This window comes from Danio aesculapii, chromosome 3, assembly GCF_903798145.1.
Source record: "Danio aesculapii chromosome 3, fDanAes4.1, whole genome shotgun sequence".
NCBI lineage: Eukaryota > Metazoa > Chordata > Actinopteri > Cypriniformes > Danionidae > Danio > Danio aesculapii.
The window spans coordinates 11,585,611-11,609,735 of NC_079437.1; the positions used below are offsets into that span (position 1 = coordinate 11,585,611).

Sequence of the window (24,125 nt, forward strand, 5' to 3'; positions counted from 1 at the left end):
GCTCTTTCAGTTCTGATGTTTGCTCTCGTGTTTCGCTCCGCAGTGTCGGAGTGTCTCAGGAAAAGCATGAGGCTTTGCTCTCTGAGGTTCAGAGACTGGAAGCGGAGCTCGGACGAATCAGAGGAGACCTGCAGGGGGTGATGGGATGCCAAGGGAAATGTGACCGACTCGACACCATTCATGAAACGGTGTGTTGTGCTTATATGACAAGCGAGGCACTATCGGTCAAAAGTGTGCAATCTGGTTTTTATTTTAGTATTATTATTTATTTTTCTTATTTTACATTTATGTTTAGTTTATTATATTTTATTTGAATTTAACATTTTATTTTATTCTTTTTTTTACCATAATATATTTTTTTTCAGTTCGTACGCTGAAACACAACACTTTACATACATTTATTACCGCAGTAACTTTGCTGCATTTACAGATTATACAAAATGAAGGTGTGTGTGTATATATTGAAAAACACAAGAAAAAAGAAAGAAAATATAAAGTATAAAGAAAAAACCCAAAACAAAAATACTCCTCCTTTTTTGGTTAATGTTTCTAATCTATTCAAAAGTGACTATTATAACCATACTGAGTACAAGATATATAAATATATATTGAAGAGTGTATCAATACAGAACTGTGAGACTGGAACGGCATTGTCCACACAAAAATTATTCATCCACTTCTTCTGTTAATTCCTTATTTTCTTTCTTTCTGTCTTTCTTTCTTTCTTTCTTTCTTTATCTGTTCTTTTATTTATTTATTTATTTATTCATTCATTCATTTATATATATTAAAAGAAACTGTGTTGTGTATATATGGCAAGCGAGGCACTTTCACACAAAGGTTTGAAATCTGGTTTTTATTTTAGTATTATTATTTATTTTTATTATTTTACATTTGTTTAGTTTATTATATTTTATTTGAATTTAACATTTTATTTTATTCTTTTTTTTTTTTTTGCCATAATAGTTTTTTTATTTTCATTTTCAGTTCGGACACATTGAAACACAACACTTTACATACATTTATTACAGCAAAAACCTTGCTGCATTTACAGATTATACAAAATAAAGGTGTGTGTATATATATATTGAAAAACAAAACAAAAATGTGTTCAAAAGTGACTATTATAATCATACTGAGTATGAAATATATATTGAAGATATACAGTAGGTGAGAGTTCAAAGTGGCTATTACCGCCGTGGCTTATACCGCCGCCGTTTGAAATAAAGGCTGCTCTGTTTTTAGTGTAAGACCGCAGTTTGTGAAAAAGCCGCCAGGGGGCGCAAAGGGACGGGATGCGAACGGAAAGAAATAGCCTTTACAGCAGCTCTCTCTCTCTCTCTCTCTCTCTCTCTCTCTCTCTATATATATATATATATAATTATGTATTTATTTAATTATATATAATTATAAATATATTCTTAATAAACTTCCCAGCCACAAATATTAAAAAAACACAACTTGTATTAAAACTGGGCGAGGATTAGAAAGAATACGATGCTTGTTATATAATTTAAAATGTTATTCCTCTTGTCCAATTTCTTTATGCACATTTTTTCACTCGCTACTCTGCCAGGAACTTCGCCGCTAGAGAGCACCTTCAAAAATCTCAATCTCATGGCTCATTCTTCACGAATATAGAATTAAAATAATGCCGCGTTTGGTTCATTGTGCATCCCGCGGGTGCAACCAACAAGAATTGTGCATTTTAGTTTAACTTTTTGAGCGTTAAAAGCAGTTCGGTGTTAGTTTTTATTTAAATATATCAAGCCGAAACTAAACAGCGCATTCTCTCCGCCTCCTCGTTCATAACCAGCGGGACCGGGACAACTGGTGAAGCAGGCAATAGAGAAACTCCGTCATTCATCATAATCTTTCTTAGCTGATGTTTCGGAGTCGAAAGAATATATTAAAGAAAAATGTTCTTTTAACAGTCCCTATATATTTTATCTTTTTCTTTCTTTTTTTCCTGTCATTTCTCTTCAGCAAATTATATTTTTTAAAGCTGCTTGATTCTTTTAAAACCGAAAACAGAGCCCGTCAATTGGTGTTTTTCCATAAGATACGTTTATGCTACGATAATTTATCCTCTGATCCTTTTGCATAAAGGTTTTAATAAAAAAAAAAAACAGGTCACTTAATTACTTTCGATGTGCTAAAATATTTGTTAAACGAATGTTATTTAAAAAAAAAGCATATGCACATATTACAATTGTAAAATAGTCTAAAATGCATGGTCTAATCAGAAATAAAGGAAATTAGTTATATTTAATGCATAAAATAGGCTAGCCTTTTTATAAATTGAGTTTAATTGATTTGAAACTTTTAATTGCATTTTAACGTCCTGTATAAATAATAAAAATTGCATCAGATTGACGAAAAAACGAATATTAATACCTGCAAACAGGGCCATGGTTACTTTTTTTTCACTGACTGACATGACTGGCAAACGCGTCAGAAAAAAAAACTGCTGAATCTCTGCGAATATTTGGTTAACTTATAAAACAAATGTCTGGTTTAGTGATGTTAGTAATGCATAGAAAAATGCAAAGCAGAATTCTCCTGAGCTCATTAAACCACTGATGACAGCGACGGAATCACTGGCCCACCACGTTCTTACGAACATATTTTATTTATTAAAGGTATTATTTCATTGACCTGAACATAACCAGTTATAATATAATTACTAACCCATCCTCTAAAGCAGGCAACACTCTATTCAGCTATGTTTTGTGTTTTTACTTAGAAATATTTTCTTTTTGGCGAATGCTTGGAGCGTAATATAGATATTTTAAATAACAGGTAGTAGGGGTGGGCGGTACACCGGTGTCATAGTCATCACCGGTGTGACATTGCGCCACGACATGGATTTTCTAATAGTACCGTAATAAATCAATTATGCGCCTTGAACGGCTGCATTTACATCAATAATAGCTAATTCTAAATAATAAGGCATTCAATTTTCTTCAAACGTTCAGTTGTGGTCTGAATACCTGTCCTTATACTACAGGGCTCGAAATTGCAACCATTTTGGTCGCATGAGCGCCCGAAATTTAATCTATGCGCCCTCATAATATATTTGGGAGCATTTGTGTGTCTGAATATAATGAACAGGGAGCTTTTGTTACTGCAGGAAATACAAACGGCTGAAGAGTGAAAAGTGCACAGGTTTGCAAACCTCCCCTAAAGTTATAATAATAATAATGGCGCAGATGACAGCGATCATAACATGAGGTAAATGTTGATCCACCAGCTGAGATCAATCGAGTGTTTTCGGAGAAGGTGCCCGAATCTTGATGCGTTGCATTCACCGCGTGTTCAGCGCAAATGTCCGCTAAATATAAAATCTAACACTGTACACATCATCGCCAAAGAAACTCACCTTTACTAAGTTTACACTGAAACTACGGCTCATAACAAAGAGCGGTATTGCGCCGGTGGTCATCATGAGAATCCTGCTCTGTCTGCTCATAAATTGGTGTGGCTGACTCGCCTGCTTTATTCCACCAACACAGAGAAATGAAGATCAGTTCATAACGAGACTGAGCATTTACAATGAACCAAACCAAAACTTTTAAAGAGTGATAGAAGTGAAACTTTCTTTTGTCCGTTCTTCCTTGAGATGTTTTTTATTTTGCTATTGAAAGTAATTCCATGATATTATGCCGTCACCGTTCAAAAGATAAAAACATTCATTTTCATAAGGCCCCATATTTAATGCGGTTTCGTTTTTAAACGCATAGGTTTTGTTACGCCATCCGTCCTATAGGAGTTTTGGATTTTGTGTATTCATGTTTGTGAAAAACACTTAATAGTGGAGACCCCTTCCCCCTTCTCATAACCAAAAGCTTGTCTGTCAGGAGTTAATGGGCATCAGTGAGGCCGAAATCATGTCTATTTAAGTGTCTTTAATATGGTGTATAGATTATTATGCGTTATTGAAACATCAAGGGGGACGCAGCAAAGTCACTTATAAATTAAAATTGTATTATTTTAAGCAATTTTATTATTTTTTGCAACAGCCTTACATTTAAAATGGAAACTTAACGGCGATTATAATCAAAAAGAACTCAGCCTATAAGGCTAGATGTTTTCTTTCCCTTATTTATTAATTTATTTGTTCATGTGTTTGGCGCATGTAACTCGTGTGCCATCGGAAAACTAGTGTAATGACGGCAAGCCATCTTTCCCAGACTCGGGGCAAAGTCCTGCCTCTCCTTTCACTCCGTCCCGAAGCCCCAGCTGGCCCTCCTGGCATCCTCTGCGTAAAACATATGCTGGATAAGTTGACGGTTCATTCTGCTGTGGCAATTACAGACTAATAAAGGGACTAAGCCAAAAAGAAAATGAATGACGAATGAATGAATGAATAAATAAATAATAAGAATAAAATAAAAATAAGGTAATAATCTTTACACACAGATGCCGCGTAAGTGGCCATTTTTAATTTAGAGATGGTACATTTGAATTGCCTCTGCCATTTCTTCCCCCACCTCAAACCTGAAAGTTGAAGAGAGAACTATATTCTTTGAATAAAACTATTGAGCTATAAAAGGAAAAAACGCAGAAGAAATTTGCCATTATATTAATTTTAGCACAGCTGCCAGTCATTTTCACATTCGTTTTTCAGTTAGGGATTAATATTAAAGTAGCCTAGTAAAAATGTCTATACTATAATATTATAATTTGTTATATCCATTATTATTATTATTATTATTAAAGCTATACAATTGACAAAACGCAGAGCCCTTAAAAAATTTGCTTTTATTTTGACATAGCTAAAGCACACGTTTAAAGTTATGTAAAAAAAAACATCCCATTCTACAGCAGCAGTCAAGTTAGGACACTTAAAAATGCCTTTTGCGTTTGAAGATGATCGACCTGCGAAGTTATGTTTACAGTGTTATAAAAGAAAAAGGTAGGCTATTTAGTGCGTGTGGATTTACCGTAGACAGGCTTTCTGTTTGGCTAATGCCTAAAAATGTAAGTAAGTAACACATTAATTTTAGCAACTATTTTTAAATGGCATTTAAATTTTAAATTCATTTTTTTATTTAATTTAACATTTAAATATAATTTAATTTAAAACATTTATTTTTTCCTCGCTGATTTTGGTTGGGTAATAAAGCATGATGACTCAGATATGATCTAGTTTAGCTTGCATGTGTGGGCATATTTTGACGTCTTTACCTAAAACTTTAAACATTTATAATATTTAAAATAAAACGGAAAGAAATAAGGAGACTAACATAATTTAAAACACTTATTTGGTGCTTAAACCACCTTCAGAAAGTTTTACCAGCTGTGGTAGAGCGCAACGGAGGCTCCACTGGAATGTAGCAGATGTGTTAAAACTTGGTATTATTTATTAATATGTTATTAATGTGTTTTTGTGTTCCTCGTCTTGTACGTCGCCGTGTTATTGTGCGTCAACGTCACGTTTATCTGTCCTTAAGCGCGCATATAGTCGAACATTTCTGCTCGACATCGGTAGAAACAAACTTCACAAGTTAAACTCCGCGGACACTGGTGAGCTGCAAGATTTCGGCTTGCTCCGGATGCGTACCCATCCTCCGACCCCCACCTCACCACCTCGCCCACAATGGAGGCGCTTCAAGCGGCGCGAGAGGAAGCAGAAGAGGGGTAAGCGCGGGGGTATCCGAACAAGGCTAGCGGCTAACCCCCACAAACCCGCAATCCCCTCCATCATTCTAGCGAACGTACGCTCGCTAGACAACAAACTGGACTACATCCGTCTACTTCGTTCATCACATAGGACTGTAAAGGACTGTTGTGCTTTTGTGTTTACGGAAACTGCACATTAGTGAGCAGCAGACAGCCCACCCCGATGCTTTTCTCATCCTGGCAGGGGACTTTAACCATGCAGACCTAAAGAGTGTGTTTCCAAAAATACAACAACACATAGACTTTCCAACACGGGGCAATAACACACTGGACTTTTACACCACACAGAGAGGAGCTTACAAAGCCTCCCCCCTCCCCCACCTTGGTGGACCACTTAACTGTCATGCTAATGCCTGCTTACAGACCGATAGTTAAAGTCACCAAACCGGTTTGCAAGGAGATACAAGTGTGGCCAGAAGGTTCTTCAGAGGCTTTACAAGACTGCTTCAATACCACAGACTGGGATATGTTCAAACAGGCTGCCACTCAAAAGAGCAAGAGCACCAGCCCCAATCATGTACACCTTCTACAGAGGCACTATTGAGAGCATCCTGACCAGCTGCATCACTGTGTGGTATGGAACCTTGGATTTTCTGCAGGAAAACACTTCAATGCATAGTGAGAACAGCTGAGAAGATCGTTGGTGTCTCTCTCCCCTCCCTTCAGGACATTTACAGCACACGTCTTACCCGTAGAGCCCTCTGCATAACAGCAGATGCCACCCACCCAATGCACAACTTCTTCAGTCTGCTGCAATCACACACACACACACACACACGCACACACACACACACACACACACACACACACACACACACACACACATTAATTTATATATATATATATATTTGGTTGACAATAAATAAATAAAAGAAAGAATTAATGAATGAATTCTACAGTCTGCTTGTGCCTCTATGTTTATAGAGTTACTGGAGACATCCAGTAAGACACAGTCAAATATTCAGTCCAAATGCACTGGAGAGACCTGAAAAATGTTAATTTTTCCTTATTGGCTATATGACATTTAGATGTTGCATATTATTCTGTGGTCTTAAGAAAAGTGTTAAGTATTTCAGCACATAAGAGCAAATATAGCTTATAGCCCATTTCGTTGCGCTCCGCAGCTTTTCACTAATAAAGCCCTTCGTGTAAATTTCATTTTTCAATTTTAGCACGTCATATAAAAATATCGCCCTTGCGCCCTCATTTATGATATCCTGCCGCCGGGCCTGCTATAGCGAAACTTTATTGTTTGAGAAGAAACAAAAACGGAAACTGTGCATGAAAACCTGGCTGGGAAGACGGCGATAACATGAATTTTCTGTTCTTCAACGAGAAAAAAAAATCGCAGACACGACACAATGACGGCGTTAATTATACAACGCAGTGTTTACGATCATATTAACAACTAACATTAATATCAATAACTCCTCTCGCTTTAGACTTTACCTTTTAGAGCTTGTTCTTGTCGGCGCAATATAAGTTTATTGCATGTATAGCTATGAATCAGATTATGAAGAATGATTAAGAGCATGCTTATCCTTTATTTCATCCTTTCCGTAAGGTGTTTTATTTATTTATTTATTTATAATTTTTTTAAATAATGATGACAATATTCACTATCTAAGCATTCCTCGGTATACTACCAACAAATTACGCCCCTGTACCCAAGTAGCCTACCTAAGTTAATTTACATTTCATGTAAAAAATAAGAAATCAAAAAAGACAAAAGCATTATGCTAAATATCCGTACAAACGAACATGTTTGTTGTTTAACTTTCGTTGATAAAACAACACAATACAGCCTATAATAATGAAGGCTAGTTAAATAGAAATAACTTTAACTGCGTGAAACAGTAAACGTTACATTTTAGAAACTTCACAAATACTAATCAATAATAATATAAATAGTAACGTAGAACAAAAATATTAGCCTAGGCTTGTAACAACATAAGTCAGATGTTGAAAAACCTGGCTGGGAAGACGGCGATAACATGAATTTTCTGTTCTTCAACGAGAAAATAAAATCGCAGACACGACACAATGACGGCGTTAATTATACAACGCAGTGTTTACGATCATATTAACAACTAACATTAATATCAATAACTCCTCTGGCTTTAGACTTTACCTTTTAGAGCTTGTTCTTGTCGGCGCAATATAAGTTTATTGCATGTATAGCTACGAATCAGATTATGAAGAATGATTAAGAGCATGCTTTTCCTTTATTTCATCCTTTTCGTAAGGTGTTTTATTTATTTATTTATTTATTTATTTATAATTTTTTAAATAATGATGACAATATTCACTGTCTAAGCATTCCTCGGTATACTACCAACAAATTACGCCCCTGTACCCAAGTAGCCTACCTAAGTTAATTTACATTTCATGTAAAAATTAAGAAATCAAAAAAGACAAAAGCATTATGCTAAATATCCGTACAAACGAACATGTTTGTTGTTTAACTTTCGTTGATAAAACAACACAATACAGCCTATAATAATGAAGGCTAGTTAAATAGAAATAACTTTAACTGCTTGAAACAGTAAACGTTACATTTTAGAAACTTCACAAATACTAATCAATAATAATATAAATAGTAACGAAGAACAAAAATATTAGCCTAGGCTTGTAACAACATAAGTCAGATGTTGAAAAAAAAAACTGCGTCTCTCCGCCTTTTGTTTTCTATTCATATTTTAAATTCTTTGCCAGAAAAACTAACAGGTTGACTTTGTTCGGTTTAAACGGAGACTTATTTGAGATTACAATGTTTCCAGCAGCACTGAGACGTGTTCCTGTAGCGCATGCAGATACTGTGGCAAAGAGGGTATCTTGCTCCGCCGCCTGCATTTCTCGGAAACCAGCTCTACATCGCGGAGCGGCGCGTTCTCAACTACCAAATATGCTGCTCCATTTCTCATCAACGTCTACTATTTATCAGTTTCTCTTTTGTATTTGGCCATTTTTGAAAAGGCCTCTCTGCCATACCTGGCTGGACTAGCTGGGCATTTGCGTTCAGTGGATGACACCGGAGCTGGCTCCGCATTCCATGGGCTGGGTGACATGACCGCAGCTCTGGAGGTTCGACGTGTTTGTCCATTTAACACTTATTTTTCTAAACAAGCCCAACAAATAGCTTCATCCTAATTATTGATTCGCCTTTCTCGTTCGCCACGAATCCAAAATGTTTCCAGATTGGCGCTGAGCGAGCATAAGCAGAGCCTAAAACACTGGCTGCAGTCAGTAAACAATTTAACAGATGCCCCGTCTGCAGCCAAACTTTAAAAATGTATAAAGCATATTTTAATCGTTTAACTGATACCATTCATCGGTTACAAACGTGCCCTTTCGGTTATTGCTTAATCGGTTATTTTGAGCATCCCCAACTAAACCGCATGTGCAAGCTCTATTTTTTTTTTCTCTCACGGCCGCACGCCGGAGATCCGGCATGGTGCCGGAATACTTTAAGCCCTGGTAAGATCATGTTTATTACTAAGAAAACTAAATCAAAATTATATTTTAATTGAACACATCTGATCACATAAGGTACGCACAGAAAAGTCTGTTTAGTGTTGTGGAAAGGCAAAGCTGAATATCTGTGGTTAAACTGCCACCCAGCGGTCAAAAGCTGCTGGCGCACCAAGTACCGCTGTCGCCGCGGTATGAATGGCGCCATAAGGAACACATTGAAGTAGTAACATCTGTATAAATACATATTGAAGAGTGTATAAATACACAACTGTGAGACTGGAACGGCATTGTCCACACACAAATTATTCATCAACTTCTGTTAATTATCCTTTCTTGTTAATTCTTTCTTTCTTTCTTTCTTTCTTTCTTTCTTTCTCTTCTTTCTTTCTCTCTTTCTTTCTCTCTTCCTTCCTTCCTTCCTTCCTTCCTTCCTTCCCTCCCTCCCTTTCCTTTCCTTCTGTCCTTCATTCATATTAAAAGAAACTGTATAGTATTTATATGGCAAGTGAGGCACTATCAGTCAAAAGTTTGGAAATCTCATTTATTTAAATTTCATTTATTTATTTTTATTTAGAATTTATATTTAGTTTATAAAATTTTATTTGAATTTAACATTTTATATTATTATTATTTAATTAATTATTTTAAAAAACCATGTGTAGTATTCATATGGCGAGTGAGGCACTATCAGTCAAAAGTTTGGCAATCTGATTTATTTTTATTTTAATATCATTAATTTTTTTATCTTTTTTTTATACAATTTTGTTAATAGTTAATTAAACTTAATTAAATAAAAGAAACCTGTTATGCTCACCAAGGTTGTATTTATTCGATCAACAATAAAATAAAAATGATGAAACATTACAGTTTCATTCAACATCAAATAATCCTGAAAAAAAAGTTTTCTTTAAAACCTAAAAAAAGTTTCACTTAAATTTTTAAAATAATACCTTCTGACCAAGTGTATCTTTATCCTGCTTATTTTATAGTTATTTTTAATGACATGTCTATTGTGTGTTTCAGGTCTCTGCACAGGTGAAGGAGCAGCTGTACGCTCTGTTGTACGGTCGGGACAGAGGTGAAGCAGTCATCCCCGAACCTCTGCTGCCCTGGTTGGCCTCTCAGTACACCAGCACCTCTGACCTCACAGCGACCCTCGTGACCCTGGAGCGAAGCATTCTGGGAAACCTGTCGCTTCAGCTGCAGGAGAGCAAACAGCAGCAGGCCTCTGCTGAAACAGTCACACAGACTGTCGCTCACACCGCCGAGGCTGCTGGGATGTCAGAGGAGGTACAGACATTGTTAACTGTTCAACTGTGTGTCTACATTGTATTTTTATGGTAGCGTGTTTTAGTGGTGTATTTAAAAATGGGTCGTAATGTGTTGTCGTTCCGCTGGTTGTTGCTAATGTTTCAGGTACTGAAATTTTAAAACGTCGTCATCAATGTCGTAACATTTGAGTGCTGTTGAGCGAGTTCTTAAACAGCGCTGATTTGCCATTGTGTTCACATGCTCAATGGAAATGGCTCTGATTGGCCACGAAGGTCATCAGTTAACCGAACTCACCGCTGTTTACTAAGTGTAACCACAGATACAGGTACACTTGAGCATTTTAAAGTCGCAAAGATCAGCTGGTCTGTTTATGAGCTGACATACAAACGATCCACTGATGAATGGACGGATCTTCACGGCTTTAAAATGCTTCAGTGTCCCTGTATCTGTCGTTACACTCAGTAAACAACTGTTGTGCTAGGGAACCCCTAAAAAGTGTCCCCAAAAGGGTACAATACGGTTTACAGTGGAAACGGAAATTGATGCTCAGAGGAAATGAATCGTACGATCACTATAATTTATACCAATTGTGTTTCCTGTCAATCCGCCAGCACGTGCAGCTGATCGTGCAGCGTGCGCTGAAGCTGTACTCTGAAGACCGCACGGGACAGGTGGACTACGCTTTGGAGTCTGGAGGTGAGCAAAACCCATATTCCTGCATGTTTTAGTGTTGTCAAAAGATTAATCGCATCCAAAATAAAAGCATTCACAATATTTTTATACAGTGAGTACACATACATTGTATGAATACAAACAATTACAGGGCGTAGAGTATTCCAGCACCGTGCCGGATCTCCGGCGTGCGGCTGTGAAGGAAAAAAAATATATATATTTTAGAGCCTGCGCATGCGGTTTAATTAGGGATGCTCAAAATAACCAATTAACTGATACCTGAATGGTGCGTTTGTATCCGATTAATGGTATCAGTTAAACAATTAAAAAATATTATTTTATATAGTTTTAAAGTTTGGCTGCATAAGGGGCCGATTACACCGAACACGCTTTATTGCGTTGTGAGGGGCATCTGTTGAATGGTTTACTAACAACCGTGAGTGTTTTGTGTGCTGCTTATGTGCGCCTTGCGTTTTGCCTTTGCGCATTCTTCAATCAAATGAAATCAGAGGCGGGGTTTCTGTTGAGGTGACAGCAATGTTTGTGTTGTCAAGGCGACTACGGCGAACTCTTAATGATGGAGGAGAGACTTGTGGTCGCTGTTTCAACTTATCCAGAGCTGTGTTACTTTACAGATCTTAAATATCACAATATTAGTAATTGCATTATAACATCGACAGCAACACGACTCGCACACAATACGGGTCAGCTGATTCAGTCGTTTCCTAGTGACATACAAAAGAGCAGTAACTCCTGCAAACACACGTGTCTACAGGCGTATTTTGCCAAAGAAGCAAAATGAAAGAAAAATATTGCTGGTCACACTCACACAGATGAGTTGACATAACCAGCGCTGATGCTGATCGCGTGTGTGCTGCCTGGTGATGTGTCATAAACTTAACAAACAGGCTATTGATGATTTAGTGTAGGCTACAACTAAGAAACCAACCTTTTTCCATTTGGAAAATTACAGTTATTAATAGTTCTTATATAATATCAGTTTTTAAAATAGCCTACATAATCTACGAATCAAACAAATCCAAAGATTTTCTAGGCTTTTGTGAAATGATAACTCCGCACCAAACTGAGGTTTTTATTTTACAGCTTATAAAACATGTATGCAGATTAATGCAATATCATATGTAAACAACAAAATTGTTATATAAAACGTCAACATATGAGCCTTGAGGTTCATTGTCATTTTCTTTCATCACACGCAGCGCGCGCACACATGAAACGAGTGAGTTGGAGGAAATAAGTCATTATCATAAGACATAATATTTAATCTAACACACATAATATTTATGTTTAAAAATGTTGACAGAGGTTTTGTGAAATAAAAATAGCAGCAGAGCATTAATTAAATGCGTATTTCCAGCGATCGATTTGAGGCAGCTTGATATTTTTATGTGACGAAGGAAAAAAGCATGATTGGACAAACAGCAGACCCTCAGCCTCCTCCACTGTACCAGCTCCGTCTTCTGCTCCAAATGTCTTAAAAAGAAAGAGTTTGCAGAACTTTGCTTACAACCCAGAAAAAGAGAAAAAATAAGTGATAATGGCCTTGATTTCACTTCTAATCTTCAGTTTAGCAGTTCAGTTCTTTAGCAGTTTGAGCACGAGTTATTTAAGCACTTGTTATTGTTTAGAAGAAAACACTTTATTTGACATACACTCTTCAATGATTATGCTTTGCACCATTTATTTAAAAGTACTATCTCAGTCTCAGTTTACCAGTTTTTTAAGCATTTTAAGCTCTTGTTACTTTATTTTTGTTATTATCGTCAATATTTGAAGTAAGTCCTTCTGTGTAGTTTCTCTCCAAACAACCCCCCCAGCCCAGCCCCCCTTCCTTCTGTGAAGTTTCTCTCCAAACCCCCATACACCACACCACCCCCCACCCCCCAACATTCAGGCTCAGGATTTTTTTTTTCACTTTAACCCCTGCAATTAATCATAATCATTCAATAGCACTAATATACAGTAATCAACATTTGAAGTGGATTCAAAGCATCCCAAAACTATTAAACAACACTCATTCTTTTCTCAGGACAATTTAGAAAACTGTTTTTGATCCATTTCAAATGTTGACTAGTGTCTATATGTAAAACCTGTCTGGCCCTTTGAAGGTCCAATGAAATTAAAATAAAGTTTTTTAAATGTTAGTATCAGTATTGTTCGTTTTTAAGATATCTATAAGCTAGTGTACCGCAAAACAGTGACAAAATTCACGTTAATAAGATATAGAACTCATATAAGCATGTAAAGCTTGTAGTTTGTCACTTCTGCCTAAATGGATAAATGATTTTAATCACGTCAACCCAAACTTCAGTTTCTTATCAAATCATAACCAATCAAATGCTTTCTAGGATCTGGCATGTCCTGCCCTCTTCAAGACGCTTTTCATTTGATGTGCTTGAGCTTAACCACTCTTACTTTCAGAGCTATGATAAAACAAAACGCTATTGGCTGTTTTTTTAAAAGGGGAGGAGCTACACTGTCGCACTCTCTCTTTGTGTTTCAGTTGAGAATACATTAAATAAAACTGCATTTACCTGAGGTTAATGTGTGTGCAGGTGGCAGTGTCCTCAGCACTCGCTGTTCAGAGACATACGAGACAAAAACTGCACTGATGAGCCTGTTTGGAATCCCGCTGTGGTATTTCTCCCAGTCGCCACGTGTCGTCATCCAGGTAAAAACTTCAAGTGCAGCTTTATTGTTGTTGTGTGAATGGACCTCTAATAACAGGCAAAACCACTGCTTGATCATTCACATTTCTATTTTGGGCTTTTCATAAAGTGTTTTGTTTTTTTGTCTAATGTAAAGAAAGCATCCAAAAATTCACATTTAAGAGCTGCTTTTTTAGCATTTTATCAATTTGTGGTGGAATTGACAATAAATTTTAAAAGCCTGTTTTCACAATTTTGTACATTATATTTAATTTGTTTTTAAACTGTACTTAAGCAGCTCTTACATACACCATACTTTAGAGCAGAGGTCACCAAACTTGTTCCTGGAGGGCCGGTGTCCTGCAGATTTTAGCTCCAACCCTAATCAAACACACCTGAACAAGCTAATCAAGGTCTTACTAGGTATACTTGAAACACCCAGCCAGGTGTGTTGAGGCAAGTTCGAGCTAAACCCTGCAGGGACACCGGCCCTCCAAGACTGAGATTGGTGACCCCTGCCTTAGAGATATATTCATATCTGTATTCTGAAGATTGTTACAGAGGGAGTAATTTGGAATATTTACAGAATTATGGAGTGATTAAGTAGAAATTCCCAACGTCCCATCTGTAAAAAAAAAAAATCTTGGACACTAATAGGTCAGAAAAATGAGTTATGAACAACCTCCCTTCACCCAGTGGGATTTTTGAGCTAGAAATGTATGCAAATCAGTGCGTATTTAATTAAGTAATGCCTCACTTGCACTTTTTAACCCTATTTGCCTGCTGTGTGTTTACTTTAATATATTAAAGCGTACTCGCTATTATTTTATATATGCCTTTATGAGCTCTGTTGAACACAAAAGAAGATATTTTGAAGAATGCTAAAAACGTGTAACCATTGCCCTCCATAGTAAGAAAAAAAAATACTAAGGAAGTCAATGGTTACAGGTTTTCCATCATTCTTCAAAATATCTTTTTTGTAGAAATTTTCAGATTTGGGTGAACTATCCATTTAAGAGCTTAATATTAGAAGCATGGTCATTTTCGACAACACAAATGTTAGCTCTACAATGTAAGACACAAAAAAAGAGGTGCGTAAAATATTTTTGTCTATCCTGTAGCCGGACATGTACCCAGGAAACTGCTGGGCTTTTAAAGGCTCCCAAGGTTATCTGGTGATCAGGCTCTCGTTAAGTGTCATCCCCAGCGGCTTCTGCCTGGAGCACATTCCCAAAAGCCTCTCTCCTTCTGGAAACATCAGCAGCGCACCTCGACGTTTCTCTGTCTACGTAAGAACTCACATTTATGATTGTGTACATTCATGACTTAAGCCAGTGTTTTATGGTTAAAACGTGGTGTGTATAGATAGTCCCATGGGTGAAATGTATCAGTGCTGTTTCTTTATCCGCAGGGGCTGGATGATGAATATCAGGAAGAAGGGAAACTGCTTGGAGACTACACTTATCAAGAAGACGGAGATTCACTCCAGAACTTCCCAGTTATGGTAAAGTTTATACAGAATTTGCTGTTGTATCATGTTTAAAAAGTCAGTCTAATCCTGATTTGATCCCGCAAAATCTGTCAAATGTAAAGATACTGACACTTTGGTGATTTGAAGTGTGTTTTGTTCACCAGGTTTGTTTTAAAACCTAGTAAGCAGCTTATCTAGAAAGCATTATCTAGATACCGTAATAAAACTGCCTTGTATTGTTTGATTGTTAAAATCGAAATAAATCAAAAGTAGGACTTGACCAGCATTTTACCATGTAATTTGAAAAAACTGTTGGAAAAGGCATACACAAACTCAAAACTCTTCACTACAACTCTATCAAAATAAAAGTTTGGTTTAACTTGTTAAAAATCATGTATAATTAGAGGTGTGAACCTTTACTGGTCTCACGGTTCGGTTACGATTATCATGCCATAGATTCGGTTCAATTCGATATTTCGGTGCATCACGGTGCAGTGACGATGCGGGACATTGCGCTTGTGTGTTTTCTGAATGTCGTAAAGAGAGGTGTGGAGTTCAGTCAGCATCATCTGGCAGAACTGAGCACGGATCTTCTTGTGCGCTCTCAAATAAACGCTGCTGAAGTGTGATTTAGTGTGTTTATGTAACGTGTGTGTCAAACATTTATTAGATTTGCTAGGAATATTTATTTTTCTCCAATAGACCTACAGAGCGATATTAATGCAACCTGAAGTAAAGTGAAACAGCTATACGTCGTGTTTGCTGGCCTCATGCATCACACACACGTCAGCCAGTCAGTCAGTCAGCATGTAACCTTAAAGGGTTAAACAAATGACGCACAGCACTACTACAGTCGGTTACAGAAAAGTTCACGTGGTTATAATTCACTTACCCTTTAATACGTTTTGGTGCGGTTATCACCCGCTATAAAAAAATTAATGTTTTGAATGAGAAGCTGCAATGTAGTCGTGACAGGATGAATTTTGGCGTGGCGCCCCGCCATGGAAGAATGAATGTAGCGGAAACCATGCCTTAGTATGCTATGTTGAATACAGCATTTTTTTCACATGATTTTCATAATTTTAGTACCGATTGGTACCAAAATTGATACTTTTGTATCTCTAGTATTCTATGACAACAACGCTGCTTACTAGCTTTTGTAATAGCGCCACAGTGTTTTTTTACTAGCTTTTTAATCCTTTTAGTATCAAGTGGTTCCAAAATCGATACTTTTGACAACCCTAGTATGCTATGTTAAATACAGTTTGTTTGTTTTTTTTAACATCTTAGTATCGATTGCTACCAAAATCAATACTTCTGACTATCCTAGTATTTTATGTTGACAACATTTTAGTATCAATTGGTACCGAAATCGATACTTTTGACAACCTTAGTATGCTATGTTTGAGTACAGCATTTTTTACATGATTTTCATCATTTTAGTACCGATTGAAACCAAAATCGATACTTTTGACAACTTTAGTATTCTATGTTGACTACAACGCTGCTTACTAGCTTTTGTAATAGCACCACAGTGTTTTTTACAGGCTTTTTAAACATCTTAGTATTGATTGGTACCAAAATCGATACTTTTGACAACTCTAGTATTCTAAGTTGACAACAGCGCTGCTTACAAGCTTTTGTAATAGCGCCGAAGTGTTTTTACAGGCTTTTTAAACATTTTAGTATCGAGTGGTACCAAAATCAATACTTTTGACAACCCTAGTATGCCATGTTAAATACAGGTTTTTTTGTACATCTTAGTATCGATTGGAACCAGAATCAATACTTCGGACTATCCTACTATTTTATGTTGACAACAACATTTTCGTATCGATTGGTACCAAAATTGATACTTTAGTCAATGCTAGTATTTTATGTTTGACAATAACACTGCTTACTAGCTTTTGTAATAGCGCCACAGTGTTTTTTTTTACATGATTTTAACATTTTAGTATCGATTGGTACAAAAATTGGTACTTTTGTCAATGCTAGTATTCTATGTTTGACAATAACGCTGCTTACTAGCTTTTGTAATAGCGCCAAAGTGTTTTTTTTTTGTTTTTGTTTTTTTTTTTACATGATTTTAACATTTTAATATCGATTGGTACCAAAATCGATACTTTTGTCAGTGCTAGTATTCTATGTTTGACAATAACGCTGGTTACTAGCTTTTGTAATAGCGCCTCAGTGTTTATTTACATGATTTTAACATTTTAGTATCGATTGGTACCAAAATCGATACTTTTGTCAGTGCTAGTATTCTATGTTTGACAATAACGCTGGTTACTAGCTTTTGTAATAGCGCCAAAGTGTTTTTTTTTTTTTTTTTTTTTTTTTTTACATGATTTTAACATTTTAATATCGATTGGTACCAAAATCGATAGTTTTGTCAGTGCTAGTATTCTATGTTTGACAATAACGCTGCTTACTAGCTTTTGTAATAGCGCCTCAGTGTTTATTTACATGATTTTAACATTTTAGTATCGATTGGTACGGAAATCAATACTTTTGTCAATGCTAGTATTCTATGTTTGACAATAACACTGCTTACTAGCTTTTGTAATAGCGCCACAGTGTTTTTTTTTACATGATTTTAACATTTTAGTATCGATTGGTACGGAAATCAATACTTTTGTCAATGCTAGTATTCTATGTTTGACAATAACACTGCTTACTGGCTTTTGTAATAGCGCCACAGTGTTTTTTTTTACATGATTTTAACATTTTAGTATCGGTTGGTACCGAAATCGATACTTTTGTCAATGCTAGTATTCTATGTTTGACAATAACACTGCTTACTAGCTTTTGTAATAGCCTCTGTGTTCTTCAGACTGATTTTATTGAACTTTTTTTGTATTTTATTTGTATTTTTTACAGGAGAAGAATGACAAAGCTTTTCAGATCATTGAGATGCGAGTACTGTCCAACTGGGGTCATCCCGAATACACCTGCCTGTATCGCTTCAGAGTCCACGGCAAACCTCACACTCAATAATGTACAGCACTATATAACCCTTTATGTACATACAGGACACGCTTGGACTTGATGCAGCACTGGGATGCGCAAGCTATGTTTTTAAGACTTTGATACGAATGATGGCCGAAGCTGAGTTACGAGGAGCACAGCAGGAAAAGAGCAATGTATTAAAACTAAGGATTTCCTTTAATTTTGGCTGTTCTTGCACTGATTCCTGCCCCATCCGCTCTCACCCGTAGAGGTGTCTGTGCCTTCAGACAGATCACGCTTCTCTCATTCGCGGGACATTTCGCTTGTGTGTTTTCTGAATGTAGTAAAGAGAGGTATGGAGTTCAGGACATGCCTGACATCCGCCTCGTCCGCCGGTCACTGATGCTTTAATTAGCCCCGAAAGGAAACTTTTATCACCACCAAACCACAGTATGTCTAGGTCATATTTGCAGAGGTTATTCTCTTTTAGGTCTGTTTAAATTAATTTTATTTTAATTGTAACATAATTTTCTTTGAAGTTAAGCAAAAAGCATTTAATTAGTAGTAATTTTGAACAGTATTTTTTTGGGGGGGGGGGTCCTATTTGTGGAATTTATCCTGTTTTAGGTCTGTTTAAATTTATTTTTATTTTATTTTAACATTGTTTTCCTTGAATTTAAGCAAAAAGAAATGTAATTAGTAGTCTTTTTTTATTAAGTTTTTTGGCTGGGTCATATTTGCTAAATTTCTCCTGTTTTAGGTTTGTTTAAATTTTATTTTTCATTGTAACATATATTTTTTAATTAAGCAAAAAGTATTTAATTGGTAGTAATTTTGAACAGAAATGTAGTTTTTTGGGGTCATATTTGCAGAATTTATCCTCTTCTAGGTCTGTTTAAATTTATTTTCATTTCATTTTAACATTGTTTTTCTTGAATTTAAGCAAAAATGTAAAAGTGTAATTAGTATTTTTTATTATTAATTCAGTTTTTTGTCTGGGCCGTATTTGCTAAATTTATCCTCTTTTGGGTTTGTTTAAAAAAACATGTTTAATTCTTAGTAATTTTGAACAAACTTCAAAAATCTTATCAAGAGTCAAACTTGATACCGTTTTAGGTTTGTTTGATTTATTTTATTTTTTTTATTGTAACATTATTTTATTTAAAAATAAGCAAAATAAAAAGTACTTAATTAGTAGTAATTTTTAACAGAAATATAGATTTTTTTTACTAAATGTGATACAAAGCAAAACTGAAACCATAGATTATTTTTTTAAATCCTCTTATTGTAATGCGTAATTTGCATTTAATGCATTTTGGTTGCTACAGTATGATAGTATTGGTGGAGTATTCATTTATATTAGTCATTATGAAATGTTACCAATTATATTAATCAATTAATGCAAAAAAAAAAAAAGATCTAAAACTTGCTTTTTTTAATGATATCATAATGAATCATCATCGTTATTATTGTCATCATTATATCATATTATTTTAGATATGACCTAGACATATTTTCACATAACCGGGGTTTCAGGCACTTCATTTCTTGATGCTTTTTTTCAGGTTTTTACTTTAAAAAAAAAATAGAAGTAGACTCATAACAGCCATAAATTGTAAATGACACTAAAATTGACCTCAGATGGTTTCTTTACAGAAGGGAATGGATGTTTATGGACAAATATGTGTACATCTTTACAAAACTGGACATAAAACGCACACACACACATACACCCTTCATTTCTGTGGTCAACAGTCATATCAGAGCGCAGTCTTCATTATTACTCTGCAGGAATGTAACTTATTGTAATTAGTCCTTTTTAATCTCCTCCTATCAGTGTTTATTTTACATAAAGGGTGTGCCCTGCCATCATCATCACTCTTTTCCTTTTTATTGTGTTTTCTTTTTGTTGAGCGTTTAGTTAAATTAGACAAGGCACTGTTTTTGTCTTTATAAGGAAATGTAAGTTGCACAAGTCCTATGTGATTCATTGGAAATGTTTAAAAAGTGTAGGGGTTCGTTTATTGAACCGCGTGGTCAGCGCCATGTTGACCTAAAAGAGTCCGTTTGTAAAATACTATTGGTTTGTTCATGACTTATTTATTTCACAGAAATTTAGCTGAGAAATAGGACTTTGTGCAGTGTGTTTTTGTAAAAAAAAAAAAAAAAAGCTTTTCAGTGCATATTGTTCTGTTTATATTTAGTTCTGTTTGTTTCTTTTGTTGTTACAAAATGGCTACAGTACTATGAATTGTACCAGTAAAGAATTTTAATTTTGAGGATATTTGTATCTGTAATTGTTTTGTTTTTTATGTGTGGTTTTAAAAGGGTTACTAATGATATAACTTTAACATGTTTTTTAATTAAGGAAAGACATCTGGAGCCACAAAAGGGTGAGTATTTCGATTATTGGTTTCAATTATAGATACTTTTTTCATTCATTTATTCATTTTCATTCGCTTTTCCAGGACTGGGTCGAGGGGGCAGCAGTCTTAGGAGTGAACTCCAGACTTCCCTCTCCCCAGACACGTCCTCCAGCTCCTCCCGGGGGATCCCGAGGCGTTCCCAGTCTAGCCTAGAGACATAGTCTCTCCAACGTGTCCTGGGTCTTCCCAGAGGCCTCCTCTCGGTGTGACATACCTGGAACGCCTCCAAGAGGCATCTGAAACAGATGCCTGAGCCACCTCAGCTGATTTCTCTTGATGTGGAGGAGCAGCGGCTCTACTCTGAGCTCCTCTCGAGTGACAGAGCTCCTCAACCTATCAATAAAGGTGTGCCCTGCCACCCTGAAAAGGAAACTCATTTTGGCCGCTTGTATCCGAGATCTTGTCCTATCGGTCATGACCATAGGTGAGAGTAGGCCTTTCGGCTCAGCTCCTTCTTTACCACAACAGACAGATACATCGACCACATTACTGCTGCCGCTGCACCAATGCGCCTGTCAATCTCACGCTCCATACTTCCCTCACTCCTGAACAAAACCCCAAGATACTTAAACTCCTCCGTCTGGGGTAAGGACTCTGCTCCAACCTGTAGATGACAAACCACCTTTTTCTGGTTGAGCACCATGTCCTGGGACTTGGAGGTGCTGATTCTCATCTCAGCCGCGTCACACTCGGCAACAAATTGCCCCAGTTTATGCTGAAGGTCCATGTTTAATGTAGCCAACAGAACAACATTGTCTGTGAATAACAGGGATGAAAGATATTTTTTTACTTTTAAATATTTATTCTTAAATATTTAAATATTATTAAACATCTTAACTCCCTAGTTTACTATTTACCTCAGTTACATCTGTCAAATCTGATAAAGACGCATGACACAAGTGAGATCAAATATGATGTTTATATGAAGAGTTCAGATGCAAAACTCTGTGCCGTCTGAAATTTCCATCAAAACTGAACATTTTTCTCAGCCTCCTTTGTTTATGTTGACATATTTCACTTAAAGACCAGGAAAAGGACTTATTCTTTGCCATAAAAGTGATATTACTGAACATACACACAGGTGCCTGGTAAAAATGCTCCTTTTTGGGGTAAAGTTGGTTTTATTCGAACATTCGTTCAATGACAACTTGTGACACACTGCCAATATTGTTTACTTTGAATATTCAACCTGAAATCACATGCAAGTTTGACAAAATAACATTAGCACTATTTATTACACTGCGAACAATGCTGTTCTTTGATAGTCATTGGCTGCTGATATGATTTTCCTATTTGCAAAGAATACTTTCAGAAATGATATTAAGAAGAAAGTCTGAATGTGTGAATATAAGACCAACTACCTCAATGTACCTCAAGAGGAAAGTTTCAGACGGCATTTAGACTCTTTTAGGCATCTAAACTCCAAGTTTCGTTCTAGTCACGAAATACGGGGGTTTGGAGGTGATAGACCTCCCTAATTAATTGACCCCGCTGAAAAATGTCAGAACCATAATATGGGGGTCAGCCCTTTAATAGTGAGAAATAGGCTTTTTCCTGATCTGTATGTTAAATAAAAATATAAATAATTTAAACAATAGATAATATGAGCGCATTTTACCACCCCTATAACGGTTCATACCATTGTGAATGCATAATCGCGCCAATTAGTCTGTGAGGTAAAAAAAACCCATCTGAAACCGACATAACTAGAGCAACGATAGACATTGTACGTTTTTAAAAGACACTTTTCTAGTAAAACAGCTGTTTACATCTAGATATAACCCAAAAGTAGTCAAATTAGACGATAGTTTTTATAGTTTGACTACCATACTCAAGAGTCCAATAGTAGTTGTTGTTTTCCGCCACTAGAGTGCAGCACATTCAGCTGCTTTTGTCCTCGGTTTGCGTGGTTGTGCCATATGTGGGTTGTGACCTGAAAAGTTCTCAAATTCACATTATTTATTGATGTTTTATGGGAAGTTGGTCATGAGGCTGTGCTAAAAACGCTAGCTACTTTCTCTCAAATATCTCTTCTGTGTTCATGATGTGCTGAGATCCATTTTTACAGATCTTAAAGTCTTTGGCCTGCTTAAAATTAAGAAGAGAAAGTTTAGTTTCTAACAGATTTTTTATTTTCTCTGTTAGGGCGCTTTAAATATGAAATGTTTTTAGTTTTTTTACCTCAGCCTTCATTAATGTCAAAATGGCTGTCAATCAAAGCAAAAAAAGGCGGAGCTTTTCCGTACACAGCAACCAAACGGTGATTTTTAGCACAACACTTAAGATTTTAACGGTGAAACTGAGGTACGATGTCTGTAGCTTATGTTTCATTATGCTTAATAATGAACTATAATATGACTGACAGTATTATGAAGCATACTACAGTACCTTTTAGTCATTTTTGCTGTTTTGATTTGAATGCGAAGACGTTCTAGAAAAGTTTTCATGGAATTCTATTAGAACGTGACGCGACAAAACATTCTATTTGTTCTAAAATACAAACATTACCTCAAGATAGCTCGTTTTCTTGTAAGTCTACTTCAGTTTTTGTCTTTATATGTTTTCTTTTAGTTAATTCCAACCAATGCAAACGCAAAGTCTAATTTTCCCCACCAAGAAAATTAGCATTTCTTAACTAATGTCGCTAGTTAACACTCAATGCATTTTTTTTTTCCAACACATCCCATAATTTCTAAAATATCAGCCTCTACCATAAACCGACATATCAATTATTTGGTAAAGTATTGGAATTAATACAAATACTATGAAAAATCTGAAAATATTAAGTGTAAGACCAATTTATTAAAAAAAATATTCCAACTAAAACATTTTTCAATAAGAAATTACATTTTCTTTTTGAAGTATGCCATAAAATATGTCAGATTCTCATTTAACATGTTTTTTTTGTTGTTGTTTTTTACAATAAAACCAAAATCAAGTGTAGTAGTGCAACAGGATTATGTTTGTTTTATATATAAACCATTATTTAAAACAATTATTCTTTCAATTACTTTAACAGTCATTATTTAAAACAGTAAAAATGTGGTCAACCATTTAGTAGATGGGCAGTCAAAGGGTTAAAGTCCAAATAACAAGGATTTATAGCGATTTTATGATTGATTTCGATTTATAAACCATGGCAAAAGAACTGCTTAAAGCCCATATGCAATTCAGGGTATCCGCAGGGTCTTAAAAAGTCTTAAATTCATGTATTTTCCTTCTGCTTAGTCCCTTTATTCATCAGGGGTTGCCACAGCGGAATGAACCGCAAACTTATCCGGCATATGTTTACACGCATAAGTTTTGCAGCCCTTCCAGTTGCAACCCAGTACTGGGAAACACCCATAATACACACCAATTCACACACACTACGGCCAATTTAGCTTATTCAATTCACAAATTACCACATGACTTTGGATTGTGGGGGAAACTGGAGCGCCCAGAGGAAACCCCCGCCAACACGGGGAGAACATGCAAACTCCACACAGAAATGCCAACTGTCCCAGC

The 24,125-nt window shown here is 36.0% G+C and overlaps 1 protein-coding gene across 5 annotated transcripts in view; it reads left to right on the plus strand.

Annotated features, from left to right (window-relative positions):
* The window catches only part of sun1b (Sad1 and UNC84 domain containing 1b), a 127,244-nt gene extending 108,461 nt beyond the window's left edge, over positions 1-18,783 (plus strand). For all 5 annotated transcript variants that reach the window (XM_056453136.1, XM_056453133.1, XM_056453137.1 and 2 more), the window contains 7 exons: positions 44-188; positions 10,183-10,449; positions 11,043-11,127; positions 13,680-13,795; positions 14,894-15,061; positions 15,184-15,276; positions 18,124-18,783. In XM_056453136.1, the coding sequence (XP_056309111.1) occupies positions 44-188; positions 10,183-10,449; positions 11,043-11,127; positions 13,680-13,795; positions 14,894-15,061; positions 15,184-15,276; positions 18,124-18,240 (991 nt within the window). In that variant the 3' untranslated portion in view covers positions 18,241-18,783. The remainder of the gene's footprint in view (positions 1-43; positions 189-10,182; positions 10,450-11,042; positions 11,128-13,679; positions 13,796-14,893; positions 15,062-15,183; positions 15,277-18,123) is intronic.
* Positions 18,784-24,125: the final 5,342 nt, after the last annotated feature.